The sequence below is a fragment of the Cydia amplana genome, chromosome 7 (genome assembly GCF_948474715.1).
Source record: "Cydia amplana chromosome 7, ilCydAmpl1.1, whole genome shotgun sequence".
Taxonomy (NCBI): domain Eukaryota; kingdom Metazoa; phylum Arthropoda; class Insecta; order Lepidoptera; family Tortricidae; genus Cydia; species Cydia amplana.
The window spans coordinates 11544994-11562370 of record NC_086075.1 but is presented as its reverse complement, the minus strand read 5'-3'; the positions used below and the strand labels follow the sequence as shown (position 1 = coordinate 11562370).

Sequence of the window (17377 nt, the reverse complement as noted above, 5' to 3'; positions counted from 1 at the left end):
TCAGGGTATACGAACGCACAGTACGATTCGCGTATAGTGCGTCCGCATTCGTCAGATCTGTACGCACCCTCCCCTCCCCTTTCCCGAAATACAAGAGCGACATCTACAGCTCATTTGCGTCATAGAGAAATATAGTAAGACAAGAGTGCTCACTCCATACATCAGTTCAGACTATTAATTTCAGTGTCTACATCTAGCATCGAGTAGCGGAACTATCAGTACTGCTACTTGACAATAGATGTAGCACCGACCGGAAAGTCTTATCTCAACAGCATAAGACTTTCCGGTCGGTGCTACATCTATTGTCAAGTAGCAGTACTGATAGTTCCGCTACTCGATGCACAGAATAACTAATAGTACTACCGTACAGAAAATTCACTCCTTCACAAAAGTCAGGTTTAGGTATAAAATTACACATATATTGCTGCCCGCAATCAAAATTGAAACTTATAACCGCGCACGAACCGTGAATCTCCTTTGCGCGCCGCAGTTTTATGACCGAGCTGTGAGTGTCGGCACGGGGTTATCACTTGACAAGTTGTTATACCTATACCCACTGATTTATTGTTTTTAAGATAAATATGTAAGAATTACAAACGTTGATTACGTAAACATACATTTTTTATCCGAAGATAGCATGTCTGATTCTCGCGGAAGTAAGTTTCGAAGCCATTGTGTATTTTAATTTTGCGCGAGCGCCACGTCTCACGACTATCGTGCACGCCGAGCGGCAGCCCACTGCTATACGCCTGTCCGATGGGCGCGCCGGCCAAATGTACCTAAACTGCGGAGTGACACCCCCCTGCTCGATGCTAGATGCTAATAGTCTTTTTGGTACTAAAACTGATGTATGGAGTGAGCACTCTGTATTTTTTTCTCTATGCTTGCGTTTAGCGCGAGGTCTGCGCCGCGCTGGGCACCTGCGGGAGGCCGAACTCGTCGACCGGGAGCCCGTCCTTGTTGCGCAAGCTGTCGGCGCCGGGGTCCTTGTCGGGCGCGGCCGGCGCCTTCACCACGTCGTCGAGGTACGACGTGTCGTCGTCCAGGGCTATCTCGTCGCCTGGAAATGTAAATACAAATACAAATGCATTTATTTCATTACTTTTTACATCAGTTCTTAGGTATAATTTATTTATATTTATTTATTTATATATATTTAATTCAGATAACAAGATCCATACATTACAAATTAAATTAAACTAAAACTATTTCTTAAATAACTTAAATAACTAAATTAGCCTAACAGCACCTCTATTATGGTCCATGTGCATATCGTTCCATTTGAGCACTATTGGACACTGTAAATTGTCAATAACAGTGTTCAGAAGGCTGCTGGGGATAATATAAGGGTTAGGTAGGTAATTAGTCCATCTTAGGTATACGAATCGTCGATGATCCCAAACTCACAAGCGGTATTGAACCTTTAAGTCTGAGGAGAGACCTTGCCTCCTTATGTGTGTTCTACCGCTTGTACAATGGGCTGTGCTCTGAAGAATTGTTTGACATGATGCCAACGGCAGCTTTCTATCGCCGCACCGCTCGCCCGCGGCAGGGTGTTCATCCAGACACCCTAGAACCTAAATGGTCGCGTACTGTGCGGTTTAAGAGGAATTTCCTCCCGCGGACGCTCCGGCTGTGGAATGAGCTCCCTTCCGAAGTTTTCCCGAGGGTCTACAGTATGGGGATCTTCAAAAAAGGAGTGTACAGGTTTTTAAAAAAAGGTCGGCAACGCGCATGTAACACCTCTGGAGTTGCAGGCGTCCATAGGCTACGGTGACTGCTTACCATCAGGCGGCCCGTATGCTTGTTTGCCACCTATGTGGTATAAAAAAAAATGAAGTAAGTAGGTAAGTATTTATCTAAACATTGTGCAACAAATTGTGTAAGTAATGAAAAAGGTGCGGGTGCAGCTTGCTGAATTTAAACCCGCCCTTGGTCAGCTAATTGGAATGGTATTAAGATTAAATAATTTTTAAATTATGAAATTCACAATAAAAAAAAACAAAAAATTAGTATGTAACATTAGTGTGTATAAACAAACATTTAATTTGATATGTATGCTCAGAGAGTACACCAGAACTTTAGATCACGGGTAGGACTATACGCAGAAGTCTTTCACTGCTCTAGGGCAAAATTACAGTTGTTTATCGAGAAATACCAAACCAATGAATCCAAAAGTAAAAATGTATCTAAATACGAGTAACCAATGCGAACAAAAAGTCACGTGATCATTTCCATAAATTGTTTAAGTCTCGATTGGCGTTTTTCTCTAAACTATTGTAACTTTAGATAGGCCCCCTAGGTCACAGAATAAATAACAGTACTATAGTTCGTTTTTTTATCATTAGAAATAAGGTAAACAATCTTGATGTGTCTTTTAATTGAAAAACACATTTTAAAAATAAGTTACGGCAAATATGTAACAATTATGAATCTAATACGATCATTTCTATTCTTCTACTTTCATAAGTAATAGTTTTTGATTTTTAAAAAGCGTTTTTCTATTAAAAAACATGTCAAGATCGCTTACCTTCTTGCAAGTTCTTTCTAATGCTAAAAAAACGAACAGAAGATTACTATCTAACAAAACGCATCTATTACGACAGATATGACAAGCGCGAGCAGGCGTCCCCGTTCCGTAGCGGTGCGCGGCAACCACTATGGCTAGACACCAAAATTGGTGTGGGCCGCATGTACCTGTAGGTACTTGTAGCGACGCGACGAAATCGCGGAGTGAGCCACGCCTGCCTAGGTGTTGTATTTCAAGAATTCTTGCTATAATATTTGTTGAATAATATAACTAAATACCTAGGGCGTCAAGTTCGGCAGCTAGTTCGTCGTCGTCGATCTCCGGCACGCCGTACTGGCGGCCCAGCGCCTCCTGCACCTCGTCGGCTTGCTCCAACATGTCTGCTAAGTCATCGTTCACATCCTGGAATGTAGATAGTTATCATTTGAATAATAAAAAAACCTAATTAAGTTGCTCTGGGTAGCGTTTTCTATCAAAAATTGTCATCGGCCGCCCCCTGGACAGTAAGTAGATATATACCTAATGAAACATGAGTTAGTTGTTGATATCCTTGACATAATGCATATATTGCACCTACATTGTTAGCTTTGGTAGCATTATAGCTAAGCTTTAATTTACTACCTGTAAAAAAAGACTTATGCATATATTGCATCTACATAGTTAGCTTTGGTAGCATTATAGCTAAGCTTTAATTTACTACCTGTAAAAAAAGACTTATGCATATATTGCATCTACATAGTTAGCTTTGGTAGCATTATAGCTAAGCTTTAATTTACTACCTGTAAAAAAAAAGCTCAAATTATAAAAGGGTCAGCAAAGCATGTGCACTACTGGAATTAATGACCCTAGAATTATGTAGTTATAATAAAATATGTCACCAACATGGTACAATAATGAACCATTGGTCCTAATTTGTATTATTATAAATACAAATTAGGACCAATATATTAAATATTTGCTTTTCACATTGAAAAAGTGGCTTTTCTAGTACTCTAATAGGAGAGACATAAGATTGATTAACATAATGCTGCTTTTTTTCTGTGAATAATCTATAAATTTCCAGCCTATCCCTCCACAAAAATCAAAATGTAACCAAACATTCTCTTCTCACAAGTCGAAAGTCTACACCACAACATTGGCAGAATTCACCTTGCTGAAATCAGCTAGGAGTAAAAGACATTTAGGAAAAAAAAACTATAAATGCCAATTGCCATAAAAAAGCTAAGAAAGGTATTCTAAGGTCCTTAATAAAGCTTTACCTCAATGTTATCTATATTGATCTTCTTAAACTCCTTCTTCATCTGAGTGACGCCATCTTTCATGGCCTGGACGGTGGCGTGTGTGTCCTTCAGAGTCTGTGTGGCATAGTTTGCCTGCTCCATGTTGAAAGACTGAGCTCGGAGATTTTCCAGCTGTTGTTCATACCTGAAAAAAAAAATAATAAAGGACAATTTCACACAAATAAAAATAGAATAACATTTATTCAGGACGCTTATACAACAAAATTTTACAAAATCATGTCACAAAAACGGTTTAAAGCATCACTGAAAAGGTTTCCACTCAGCTTGGTGTCAAGGTACCTATCTTATGAACACCTTGACGCTGGTCTTCCTAACCTAATCCTTAAGGCCTGTCTCCATATTGCGCGGCAAACTATCGAACATTGGCTCGCGAGGCAGCCGCGCGCAATGGATACCGGGTTGGCTCGCGAGCCAACTCGATCAGATCGCGCTGGCTCGCGAGCCAACCCGGTATCCATTGCGCGCGGCTGCCTCGCGAGCCAATGTTCGATAGTTTGCCGCGCAATATGGAGACGGGCCTTTACACTAAGCTTAGTTAGGCTTGTTTTGTGGGTATTCAATGACAAATATATGACACCATAACTACCATAAGATTGTGCAGCCATTAGTTTATAATCTAACATAGGTTATGTTCGTTTTTAATCTTTCTACCATCAGTTTATAATATAACTAGCAAGATTATAAACTGACAATTGTTTTTACAAGTTACAATTATACAGTGACATATGTATAAAAAATCCTTTATATTCAGATTGGGGTTTGAATGTTCTAGAGACAAAATATCAGGATAATATTCAGTAAACAATATTGTGTATCAACACTTACATTTTCTTCTGCTTTAGAACCCTCATGGCTTTTTGTTTAACCGAGTTTTTCGCCGGTCCCTCTCTCATTTTAGCCATCTGGTCTTTGTACTTCCTTAGTTCTGTCTCCAACTTATTGACCTTCTGCTCAATATTCTCTGCTCGACCATCCACCTGTGAATTTCGGGAGTAAAGAAGAACGGAATGGTGGTTACTCCACCGACAAGAGCCAGGCTCTTAAGAATTATGTTGATGATGGTGATGAAAAGAAATCTCATACATAGTCTTCTTCTTCCTCGTGTTATCCCGGCATTTTGCCACGGCTCATGGGAGCCTGGGGTGCGCTTGACAATGAATCCCAAGAATTGACTCTAGTTTTTACGAAAGCGACTGCCATCTGACCTTCCAATCCAGAGGGGAAACTAGGCCTTATTGGGATTAGCCCGGTTTCCTCACGATGTTTTCCTTCACCGAAAAGCAACTGGTAAATATTAAATGATATTTCGTGCATAAGTTGCAAAAAACTCATTGGTACGAGCCAGAGTTTGAACCCGCGACCTCCGGATTGAAAGTCGCACACTCTTACCGCTAGGCCATCAGCATAGCATAGTGTTATTTCTAAATTGCCAGTTTGGCTTACAATGGAGAACTAAGAGCCTTGAACTAAGAGAACAACCTCATGTGGTAGCGGCCCTCAATCATGAGGAAACAAGAAGATATTTGGCTCACACAGCAGGTGAAACTAATAACAGTAACAGCTCCATACTACATTTAAGTTTATCAAGACATTTGTTTGTAGAGGTTGTCCAATATAGACAGCATGCCTACAAAAAAACATGAATCCACCTTATATGTTAAAAAGCATGCTCCTTTCTTTTTTTGACCATTTATACAATTTTCTCATAGAAATCATGAATAGATAGTATACATTTTACATGTTCACAAACATATACTTGCAGAAACAGATATTATGTAGTTGTATTAGTCTAAAGGTAATATACCTAAGTTTTGTGATGCAAAATTGATATAAATCGTGCATAACTGGTAAGACATTGGTAAAAGTAAAGCTTAATACTATAATATTAACTCTGGCGTGTGATTTAACAACAATAACTCGTTTTTGACGGCGCATGAATCATCAACTAAGAGTACAAGACCTACCTCCAAGACAAAATAACAAATCTATGAATGTTACTTACAGTGCTAATGCAGTCTGTTATGCTTGGACCCGGAGTCTTTTGTTTTCCTCTGCCAAATATTCTGTTCATTTTGTGAAGTTTACAAGAACTCTTTCTGATAAATTTTTGGTCACAAAAAGTAAGCAAAAAGTACGAAAATTTCCCTGATCTCACTCAACCAAGAATCGACAACAAAATCCAATTCAATGACACTGACATTTCCGTAGTTTTTTTTTATGGCCTGGCTACGAGACCTTTGAGCCAATCATTTCCGTAGTCTGTATAATGACCAGCCAAATAATGTACAGCGAGATAATGCGAGTGTTCTCATCTTTGGTTCTTATCGAATGGACTGAGGGGTTACCGCGAAAACCGAAATTCGCAAATTGCGGGGATCTTTCTCTTTTACTCCAATGAAGGCGTAATTAGAGTGGCAGAGAAAAATGCCCGCAATTTGCGAACTTTGATTTTTACGGTCACAAGATTTATGGCTTCTACAAACTTTGTAACAAATGGCAAACAAACGTAGTGATTATATTCTCTTTGATAACTGCTGGCATACGTAGTATCTTCTTAGTAGTTTGTGCTCCTGGCTAATAGCCAAAACACACTACCGCAACGCACCAACCGGTGCGCACCTATAAGTGAGAGCGAGAAAGAGATATCTCTTGACGATCAAATACCGCAATGTATTACAAAACGCATGCGATTACGGTGACGTTTAGAGAAGCCGTTCGTTTTCGAACATTACCTTTAAAAACATTTTGATAGTGTAACACCAGCACCAGGGCAGCCAACTTAACCAACAGATGTCAATGTCATTGTCAGTTGTCACTATATCAAAGTCAAAAGTGTCAAAACAATAACCGCCTACGGCCTACATTCATTCATAACTTGAACTAAATTGTAAATATCGAGAGATTATTAGCCTATTTGATTTCCGTTATCATAATTTACGAGTTACAGAGGTGATATACTATCAAGCTTTATTACTGAAACATATTTTAATTGTTTTAATGATACCGAAACTTGCAGTGCGCGAAATAGCGTGCATAATAGGCAAACATTTTGGCATGGCTCTCCGAGGAGTAACAGTTAATGGTGTAGTAAGTACAATTTAGAACCTTTTCTTAGTAGATATTATGGTATTACTGTCGAAAAGTGATTAAACTTAAAAACACTTGCAAATTTAAGTACTTTTAAGCATACGTCACCAACTACTAGCGTAATTTCACGTGCGTAGGACGTAAACATGCTTCCAATAATATATCTATATAACCTATTGTATTCTTAACGGTATATTTAATTACTGCATAAATAAAAATGCTCCAATGAATGGATTAAGGAGTTGGTCTTATAAGATTATTTTAAATTGGTTTATTAAATTTTAATTAATGAATTAACTATTAATATGGAATTACAATGAATCACTTTCTGACTTATATAAAAAAAAACATTGTGTTTTGAAAAGCCAATTTATGAAGAAACAAGGATATCGCACAATGTTCATGCTCAATACTCTGATGATCATTGAGAATGAAACAATGTGTGTTATCCTGTGTCAACTTTTTGTTATACAATGTGCACCCTAAACGTTCTATGGCTTATGCCTATGAAACTGCAGTCACAAGTCAGTTGAGTCTAATTTCTATTAACCTGTTTTTTTACATGCTCAGCATAACCCATGCAACTCTCAATGTGATCCTGTACAGTGCTGGAAATGGGATGTCAGCCCCATCATATATCACACCAAATCAGTCAACTATGCGGTCCTGGTACTTAATACTCCAATCACACAGAGTCAAACGTTTTTCACACAATTATGGAATAGTGGTAAGTTATGCAAATTTAGAAATTATCAATCTGAACATGTCTCATAATCATAATTTTTAGGGTTCCGTACCAACTACAAATACTAAAAAACTAGTACAAAACCCTCGGTGGGCGAGTCCGACTCGCACTTGTCTGGTTATTTAATTTAGTTTTTAATACACCTGGTGTTTGATTGATATTATAGACAGTTGATATATAAACCAGAGCCTTCTTTGATGAGTGTTAGACAAAATGGTAAGTTAACATATAATAATATAGTCTAATAAATTTCTTTATTTTTAGCAAAATTAAGAGTAACAGTGGATGGTGGTACCAAGAAATGGGAGACATTTATAAATAATTGTCCAGAAGAAATACAAAAAGACATAAAATTACCAGACCTTGTGACAGGGGACTTTGATTCAATATCTCAAGATGACTTAGAGAAATACAGAAAGAAAGGTTGTAAGGTGAAACTTTTATTTAGACAATAATCTTACTAATTTATTCAATGGTTATTTATTTACAATAGTGTGCCTACCTTGACTCTTTCCCTAACACCAGCCACCATCAAAAATGGGTGACCAATATTAGTTGAGGCAGGCATGGCTCACTCCGCGATTTCGTCGCTTTGCTACAGGTAGCTAAAAGTACATCCGTTCCACCCCAATTTTGGGGAAAGCCATAAGCCGCGCGTGGCGCTGTCGCCACCTAGCGGCCATATCTGTGCTGATCGTAACAGACGCGTTTTGTTAGAGAGTGAGTCTTCTGTACCTAGAACTATTATTTTATTCTGTGGTTGAGGGGACCAATAAGACAAGGTACTCTTTCAAAAACCTAGTCATATTTGCAGCAGTGAGGTGTCCATAGAGCTTAATTCCCACCTTGCCTAGGACAGTTAGCTAATTTGACTAGATCCTTTTCTCTGTGAACCTGTACCTGAAGGAGTAGAAATAGAATTATATTACCCGAATACTAGGCAAGGTGGAAATTACAGACAATTTCAGATGGCTAGTTGACTATTTTATTTACATTGTGTGTACATAGGTCGATTCACGAAAGATTGATATGAAAATTTTGTCACTTCAATACGAATCTCGCACCAGCTCTGCTGAATTTACTGTAGTGTTTGTATTATGATGTAAAAAATGCTTATTTGATGATAAAATATTTCGTTTAAGTATATACTTTTCTTATATGTTTATGTAGTTTATTTTTAAATGGTGCCCGCTAATTTTTTACTATTAATCCTTTTACACTCTTAAAACTCAAGTATGGCTAAGTACTTTTTGATTTTTTTCTTAAGCTCCTTTTAGACATCTTTTCCTGCTTATTCTCGATCAATTTAACTACTTAAATTATGTCATACAAGTGTTACCAATCACCATCTTATTGTAACCAAAATTAACATGCCATTGTCTTACAGGTGGCACACACGCCAGACCAGAACCACACGGACTTCACGAAGGCCTTGATGGAATTATCCACGCATTGCCGGGAAACCAACACAGATGTGCGTGTATCATTTATAATTATTTCGTTCAAAAATGCCAAATTTATCACTACACATCGTGGTTTTAGTAACATTTGGTAGCGTCTTATGAAATAGGCAATTAAATCGTGGCTTACTCTGATTAATCATTCCGATTAGAGAGACGTAATTTAGAAGTAAATATTTTCCAACTAGTCTTGCCTGTGACCACCGCCACAGGTGTAAACCCATGGCTATGCCATTTTGAAATTTGTCTAAAAACGAAATAAAAGAATTAACGAACCAGCTCACAAAATTTCACGAGAATCGGTTGAGAAATGTGACCTTTAGAGGAAACATACGAAAGCATTTTTATCCAAGCTGAAACGGAGACGCTTTACGCTCGCTCGGTCAATGAAAGATAGTTATATTAGAGATGTATAATTGTATATTGATATCTTTGAGAGGGTGAAAAGTAGATGGCGCTATACTTTAAGGGGTCATTCATAAATTACGTCACACGAATTTCAAGGTTTTTTTACCCTTCCCTTTTCCTTGTCACACATTTGGCAAACCACTCACCCCTGGTGTGACGTCACATTTCTCTTTTCAATGATATCGGCAACTCGAATACCTAAGATTTTATTATTTTACCAAAAAATATATTTTAAAAAGCAATAATATTTTTTTTTATAACAAATCCGAAAAGGTATAAAAATTACATGAATAAAAACGATTATCATTGCAAAGACTTGTCATTTTACAGTGAAATAAAAATAAAAACATTCATCATCATCATCATCGGTTACAGATGAAGTCAAAGTGACGTCACATAGTTTGTAGTACCCCCCTTAGCGTGTGATGTAATTAATGGATGAAATACCTAACTAAACTATCACGTGGTGTAAGAATTACTGTGGCGGGTAAGTACCTAAGGTAGTAAGCTTTAATGTAGGTACTTACCATGTCGTAACATTGTGTAAATCTGTGTATATTTTATAACTAGATGTCGTATATTGATGTAAGTGATTTGAGATTAATTTGCGACAAGTCGACAACATATCCAATGCGTGACCTCAAGGCATTATCGCTTCATGTGGACGTAATAACAGGCTCACGACATTCCCGACGCTCGCGACTCAGATGGCATCGTGTTCAACTGTTTCACACTTTGTATGTGGAAAATACTGACTCTAATTAATTAGCCTGTCATATTGCTTAAGAATCTAGTCTTGATGGGGCCACACCAACGGGAAATCGCGATAATCCAAGTGTGGCCGTATGAAAAGTGTCAATTATTGCGATAATCTACGGCGTTTCCCGTTAGTGTGGCCCCGGCATAAGTAACAGCCTAGGTATTGTTTTAATTTGCTAATTTGTCCATGAAAAGGTGTTTATTGAAATAGATAGTTGGAATGACAATGGAATCGGATCATACCTTTGAACGACATTCATATCATGGCCACTATATATTACCTATATAATATGGGTTATATTATACCCCAAGGGTGAGATGCATTGATCTATTACAAGCTTCAAGAGAGAGAGTCCAATGCGCTGGATTTATTATTTGGCCCGCATCATACAACATTAAAGTTTCCGAAGCAGTCCATGCTGCCGAAAACCGGAATAAATTTGGACAAATACTGGAGATTTGGGTATCGATATGGATGAGAGGAGGACACCTCCGCTGTTTTTACCTGACTAATGTCACATGCTGTATTCCATGCTTTAATAGTATTAACTTTGATAATTTAATGCGGACTGTACACACTCGTCGAGAGACCTCGAGACATGCCCAGAACGAGTGTGTACATGCTGTTCCCTTCTCGTCTCGCTCTTCCTCGTCTCGTCTCGCGCTTCTCCGATTTAGTCTAAGATCCGGCATATATGGTCGACCTTCACCGATATGTCTGACGGATAAAACTTACATATTATGAAAGAAAATATGTTCCTGAACATAAATAAATAGGGTTGCCTAAAGAAATATGGTCAAGACTATTATGAAAAAAAAATTTTTTCTTCAAATTTCACCGATCTGTCTGACAAACGAAATAAGTTCCAATGGAAAGTATACAACTTGTACAATATAAATCAACTAGGTTGCCTATCTTTTTCCGGTCACTATTATGTGGTTGCCGTGTTTAAACAGGTCAGTTTTTATCCATAATTGCACTCATCTGTCTGACGCTTGAATTATACATCAAAATGATGGTAATTTTATTGCGAATACAGTGGCATAGGGTTGCCTGCGAAAATCCGGTCACAAATAAGGGTTGCCAAGCTTTTAAATAAAATAGGAAGGGAAGACTTTTAGTGATAACTCATAAACGGCTTAACTTATCAAGTTTGTTTTCATTTTGTTTCAATGAGTTTTTCAAGCACTATTTTTATGATTTTTTTCACATTTTTTGGATCGATTTTTCAATAGTAAGAAGGAATAACCGTTTTTTGTTCTTTCTAAATTATTATTTCCGAAATGATTCACTTTATCAAAAAATGTTGTTTGCAGACCCCTATTTATTTTTAAAGACCTATCCAACGACACCCCGAATTGGATCGGAGCGGTGCCGAGACTCGGCGAGAGGCTCCCGACGAGTGTCTACAGCCGACATTACACATCATCAATCTTTTTCTTTTAGGTCGACCACATCATAGCAATAGCACAATCGTCCCGAAGGATAGACCAAATATTCAGCAACGTGCAAACATTATTCCTGGCTAAAGCGAACCAGCTCATCAGTCCTACAACCAGACTGTACCTGATATCTGACGATGCTGTATCTTGGTTACTCCCTCCGGGAGATCACGTGATAGTTGTACCTGAGGAGTCAAAGAAACATAAGAGAGCTTGGTGTTCTTTGGTGCCTGTGGGAGAACCTTGTGTTGTTACTTCAACTGGACTGAAATGGAATTTAAGTGAGTACCACAGTAGTTATGTATTGGGACTTCTTATTATATCGTGGGGCACTCACAATACGTCCCTCCCTGACGAATGTATCTTTTATGTCTCCGGGTGATCGCGTGATAGTTGTGTTAGAAGAGTCAAATAAACGTAAGAAACCTTGCTGCCCTTTATTTCCTGTTGAATTTTACTTACGAACGCGTGGTGCTTGAGTGAGTAACGTAAAACTTGTACATCCGAAAATTTTGCCAGTTTCATGAGACCAGTTAGTATTCGTTTTTTTTTGTAACTTCATGTATTATTTCAGACAATCAGATCTTAGCGTTCGGAAAGCTAGTCAGTTCGTCTAACACGTTCACGGGATCGGACACAGTGACGGTCAAATGCAGCCACCCCCTTCTGTGGTCTATGAAAGTGCCCAGTCTACAAAGTAAGTACACTTAAATTTATACTCAAGTAGGCTTAGCACAGAATACCCGCCCCTCCGCGCTGCCTAATCAGTTGATGATCGTCGGTTGTCCCTATCTGTCGTTATGCCATAGAGAGGGACAAACGACGATCGTCAGCTGATTAACTTAGCAAACATTGATGAATAACGCCGTTTGTCTATATCGCGGACGAGATACTGTCGCGGCGCTCCCATGCTAAGCCCACAGGACTACCGTAGTGTATTCAAAAATACATTCAATTGTATGCTTTGTTGTTAAATCTTTATGTTAACACTAAAGGAAAAATTTAACAATTCACCGCTTCTGGCAAGACTCGAACTTACGACCTTTCGAAACACAGGTCCGTTCGCTCTTAACCAACTGAGCTACCGAAGCTAATATTATAACTTTTGTTTCAGGTATATGAAGTTTAACACTAATATGGAAATTAAATTAATAAAGGCACAAACCTCAAAGTGCTTCTAGTTAAAAGTTATAGAAGTAGATGTTTTATGGAATATACCAAATTGAATACACCACAGAACTTAAATTAATTCGTTTTCTATAGGTAGGTATGGTACTTACTTACAATAAAACATGGTATTAAACTGCCCGGCGATGTCTCAGGGTTACATCTTCGATGTAATCCAGGAGTTTTTTTAGTGGAGATTACATAATATTTTATTCCTATTATAGAATCGATTAGGTATGTAGTGTTGAGATAAATATGTAGTTTATTCTAAATTCTAATTAAAAATGATTAGGGTTGTGGCTTGGTTACCGCATCATAAAATCATGTAGTTAGGGTTGGACCGAGTCCTATTATTTCCTGTTTCCAAAATAGGTATCGTAGTAATTGTATTGTTTTTTAATATTATTATTTTCTGTTTTAATTAATCATTGTAATATTTACGTATACTTTGTATGACTTGCCAAAAGTGCTTATTAATTCATTATTAAGCCTACTTGAATAAATTATTTTTGAAGTTGAAGTTGTAGTTTAAGATTCAGTAGACATAATAGGAAGAATATTTATATAGTTTGCCTTTTAAATGTATTCCAATAGTTAACACAAGAACAAAATAAAGATTAATTGCTGACTGATTTAGATAACTTACCCGTGTATCAAATCAAGTATGTACCAAAGCCGTTGACCAAAGCAAATATACATTTTAGTCTTGAATTAAATTCGTAGCTAATACGTAATTTATGTGCAGGCACTTAAATAGTTTACGAAATATATACGAAAACTTTAAAATTACCTCCGACATTTCGAGGACGGCATTGTCTCGGAAAAGACTGGCTAAAGTTGACATCAACATCTTCTTGCTTCGCGAGTTTTCGAACTACCCGCACTCACTCACTCTTGTTTATCAACTTGAACGCCTTACACACAAAAACTGCACAGTAAATAATAATCTGTGAAAATCGTGAAAGTTTAAATTTAATGATATACCTACGAAAAGCTCAATATCTAAAACAGTTGTGCGATCTGCGGATCTTTACGATTCGAGTCGAGACGTTAACTTTACTCTATTTGTGTATCTTCTGTTGAAGAAACAGCTACCCTAATTCACACCTCTGTTCGCTGATGACCAGTTATAATCCAATTTCCATTATAATTAGCTTATCTTACCTAGTGTTAATAGTGATAATACATATACAGGTAAAAAACTTAACTCATGCCCCTCTATTAATAAGTATGTAGCAGTGACGTGTTTGGTAAATTATTAGGTACATGTTTGAAATTTGTAATACTTACATGTTTTTTGACGATTTATTCAATCCCGTGTATAAATATTTTTTACGTCGAGTTCACAGGAATACTTAGCTGTCAATGTTAAATTGTTAATATCATTTATGTATATTTTTATAATTAATTGTAGGTAACTACATTTAGGCTGCTTTTCGACCAGAGATGTGCGAGGGATGTGTTTTTAAAACCAATAAAATCACTGCACGCTGAGCGAGGACATCAAATGAAGTGATTCTATTGGTTCTTAACAAACACATCCCTCGCACATCTCTGGTCGAAACTCAGCCTTAAGAGGGGATTTCGATTAGTTTTTTACCTGTACATACTTTAAAGGGGCCAGGAACATTGTGCTTATTTTATTTCGTTAGTGAATTTTAGTGAGTCATGACATAAGTACATATGAGTTATAGTAATTAGTTCTTAGTTATAATTTTTTTTAAATCAACTAAAATGAAAAACCCTTTTAAATTTACAATTCGGGTAAAAACAGAACTGAACAGTTCTCCTTTGACATGAAATAAACAGTAAATAGTCGGTACCTACCTAAAATAGGTAATTTATAATTGTAAATCAAAGATTTTTTCATTTGCCTATTGGCTCAAATAATTTAGCAATTAAAATAGAGGCGGCTAAGCCGTTGGACTTATTTGATATATTTTTTGTTTTTGTTTAGTTATTATTTTATATTAGATACTTTTTTGTTACCTACATTTTTGTATAAATGTTTAGCGAACCTGTCAGCTCCCAAGGGCTAAAATTTGCGTCAGAACGCTTATGGGTGACGTCATATCGTGGGAAATGACGGGTTAAGCAGTAGAAACAATTAGGCCTGCTTGCACCATCGCACTAATCCGGGGTTAAGCGGTTAAACCGTTTACCTGGTGTCAAATTGTACTGGTAACCATGGTAACTCCAGGTTTAACCGGTCAACCCCGGGTAAGTGGAATGGTGCAAGTGGGCCTTAAGAGTACAAACAAACACAAGTATTTTAATTTTACACTTGTTATTATTTTCCGCACTTAAATTTTGAAGTGTTTTATCTACTTAAAATACTTACTGATTGTCGTGTTAAATTTTAATGACCAAGATCACCATAATTTCCAATGACATACCAATTTGAATCTTCGTGCATAGACAGTAAGGTTGATATTTACATGGATTTATGTTAAAACCATAGCATTATTACAATTTCAATCATACTTACACATAGTACCTACATATTTTAGTTCCTATTGTTACCTATCTACAACCTATTTAACTAATTCTTCCCACCACGGTTTGTAATGTTAATGTTAGTTGCCGTTGCAAATAAAAGATGTTTAGTTTGAAAATACATGATTTTATTGCGTGTCCTCTGCCACATTAATGACAATAATTAACTATAAATAATGCATCACATAGCTACAATATTGCCAAGAGGCTTTTGCATTTACAATTACAAAATCTAAGTCATTGAGATATCATTACCACACAGTTCATCAGAAAAAATAATCCAACGTTCTAAATCTTGGCTTTTATATCCCAAGCCGTGTCCAGACCAGACAGCTGTAACGTGTAATGTAACACAAATTCTGCGTGTGGACGGCACTACGAGCATTACATCCAATTTTAGAAGATCTTCTCGGAGCAACGACTCGCCTTTACTGTCGAGGGCGCGACGTGTGACATGTCGAGCCGAGCGTTTGTTCGACTTAATAATACTTGAGTAACCCGTTTAAAATAATTTTATTATGTATAAGCATTATTTCGTTTGGAGTTTTACACATAATTAATATCGGAAAATAATTTTGGTATCTTAGATATTTAAGATTCTAAATTTGTACAATGAACAGCTTTAATATTTCTGAAGTACAGGACCACGGTATAGGCCTCTGGTTTCCATTACCCGCCGCCCTCCATATCTACACGAACATGTGCACGGAAGAAGCGATGATGCGCGCGCGCCGCGGAGGCTGCGCCGCCGCGCCGGCCAGTGCTGCCAACTGCGCGGCACGATCACGAGATAGCTCGATTTCCTTATCAGAGAAAACTGCCGCGCTACTGTTTGCAGTCGAGGATCGTTTTATTGGTGAGTTTCCTTTTTTATTCCCCCTTTTTTGTAAATAGATTTTTATTATACGTTCTTAATAGACAACAAGGTAGTTTTTCATTAAACAAGGTATCACAAAATAAAAAAATACGGATTACCTAATACCTGCCTATTACATTACCTACTCCAAGTAACACCAAAGAAAGGACAATTTACCAACTCTATTTTATCGAGTTTACTTAGGAATAGTTAGGTATAAAGGATCTTAGGGATCGTTAAAACAGCGTTCCATTTTTTTTATAGTGATAATTATTATAATTTAAATTTGAACCGTAGCGCACTTGCCACTTCGGTATACCTTGGTTAAATAGGCTTTTTTAAACATTGTTTTTTCTATTAAGAATCCTGTGAGTTACTACCCACCCAGCTTTATGGGAAACAGGTGGTATTTTGCATCGTTTAAAAAGGAATTTCACCGCAACGGATAAATATTTGCCGCTAGTTCCATTTCAGTATACAGGAACGTCCCTAAAATTACAAGAACAACGGACTGAATGCAACAGAATTATAATTATTACCATAAAAAGTATATACCATTTGATAGCTTTCTTTATTAATTTCGTATTAACACGTGAAAACCGTCACACATGATGAGGCTGGCGGTCACATGCTCAGCACCAACATTGCCGTTCGCTCTCAGTTACCGCGCGACCACCGCGCCACTCGTGTGTCCCTCCGAATCCACAACGGTGCGTTCCAAAACAAATTATACCTAGTTATAAGTGCAATAAGATCGAATTTAACTCGCCGTAAGTAAACTATAATTTGATCGCTTAGATAGCGGCGTTTAATAAGAATTTAAATGCATTTCTGTTTAATTTACGAATGGAATTTTGTTTGTTGACTTTTTGTTCGCTTGTAAAGTTCGTGTTTTGGATGTCTAACTTTAGTTTAAATTAATCGCCTCATCAAAGAAAGATCATAACTATAAGTCACGGCCGAATGTGAACAACTATGATGTGTGTTTTATAAACAATACTTTTCTTATTGTTTTAAAAGTGATTCATGTATCGGCAACGAGTATCGCTTTTGTCTACATCTTATATTTAGGTGTTGAATTGCACATTTAGTTTAGCATTAGGAGCTATTAGGTATATCGCCTAA

General features: G+C 37.3%; 3 protein-coding genes across 3 annotated transcripts in view; 2 read left to right on the top strand and 1 right to left on the bottom strand.

Annotated features, from left to right (window-relative positions):
* Positions 1–890: 890 nt before the first annotated feature.
* LOC134649858 (charged multivesicular body protein 5) lies at positions 891–5943 on the bottom strand. Its single transcript, XM_063504694.1, has 5 exons — positions 5834–5943; positions 4657–4808; positions 3790–3955; positions 2809–2932; positions 891–1060 (listed from the first exon to the last, which is right to left on the bottom strand). The coding sequence occupies exons 1-5, from the start codon at positions 5900–5902 to the stop codon at positions 891–893; spliced, it is 681 nt and encodes a 226-aa protein (XP_063360764.1). The 5' UTR covers positions 5903–5943.
* A 732-nt stretch (positions 5944–6675) lies between these two features.
* LOC134649614 (thiamin pyrophosphokinase 1) lies at positions 6676–12445 on the top strand. Its single transcript, XM_063504443.1, has 6 exons — positions 6676–6918; positions 7489–7645; positions 7928–8094; positions 9051–9137; positions 11738–12014; positions 12308–12445. The coding sequence occupies exons 1-6, from the start codon at positions 6829–6831 to the stop codon at positions 12442–12444; spliced, it is 915 nt and encodes a 304-aa protein (XP_063360513.1). The 5' UTR covers positions 6676–6828; the 3' UTR covers position 12445.
* Positions 12446–16883: 4438 nt separating this feature from the next.
* LOC134649662 (V-type proton ATPase 116 kDa subunit a 1-like) overlaps positions 16884–17377 on the top strand; it is a 45805-nt gene continuing 45311 nt past the window's right edge. The window contains exon 1 of the mRNA XM_063504501.1: positions 16884–17022. The gene's annotated coding sequence lies outside the window, so the exon portion shown is untranslated. The remainder of the gene's footprint in view (positions 17023–17377) is intronic.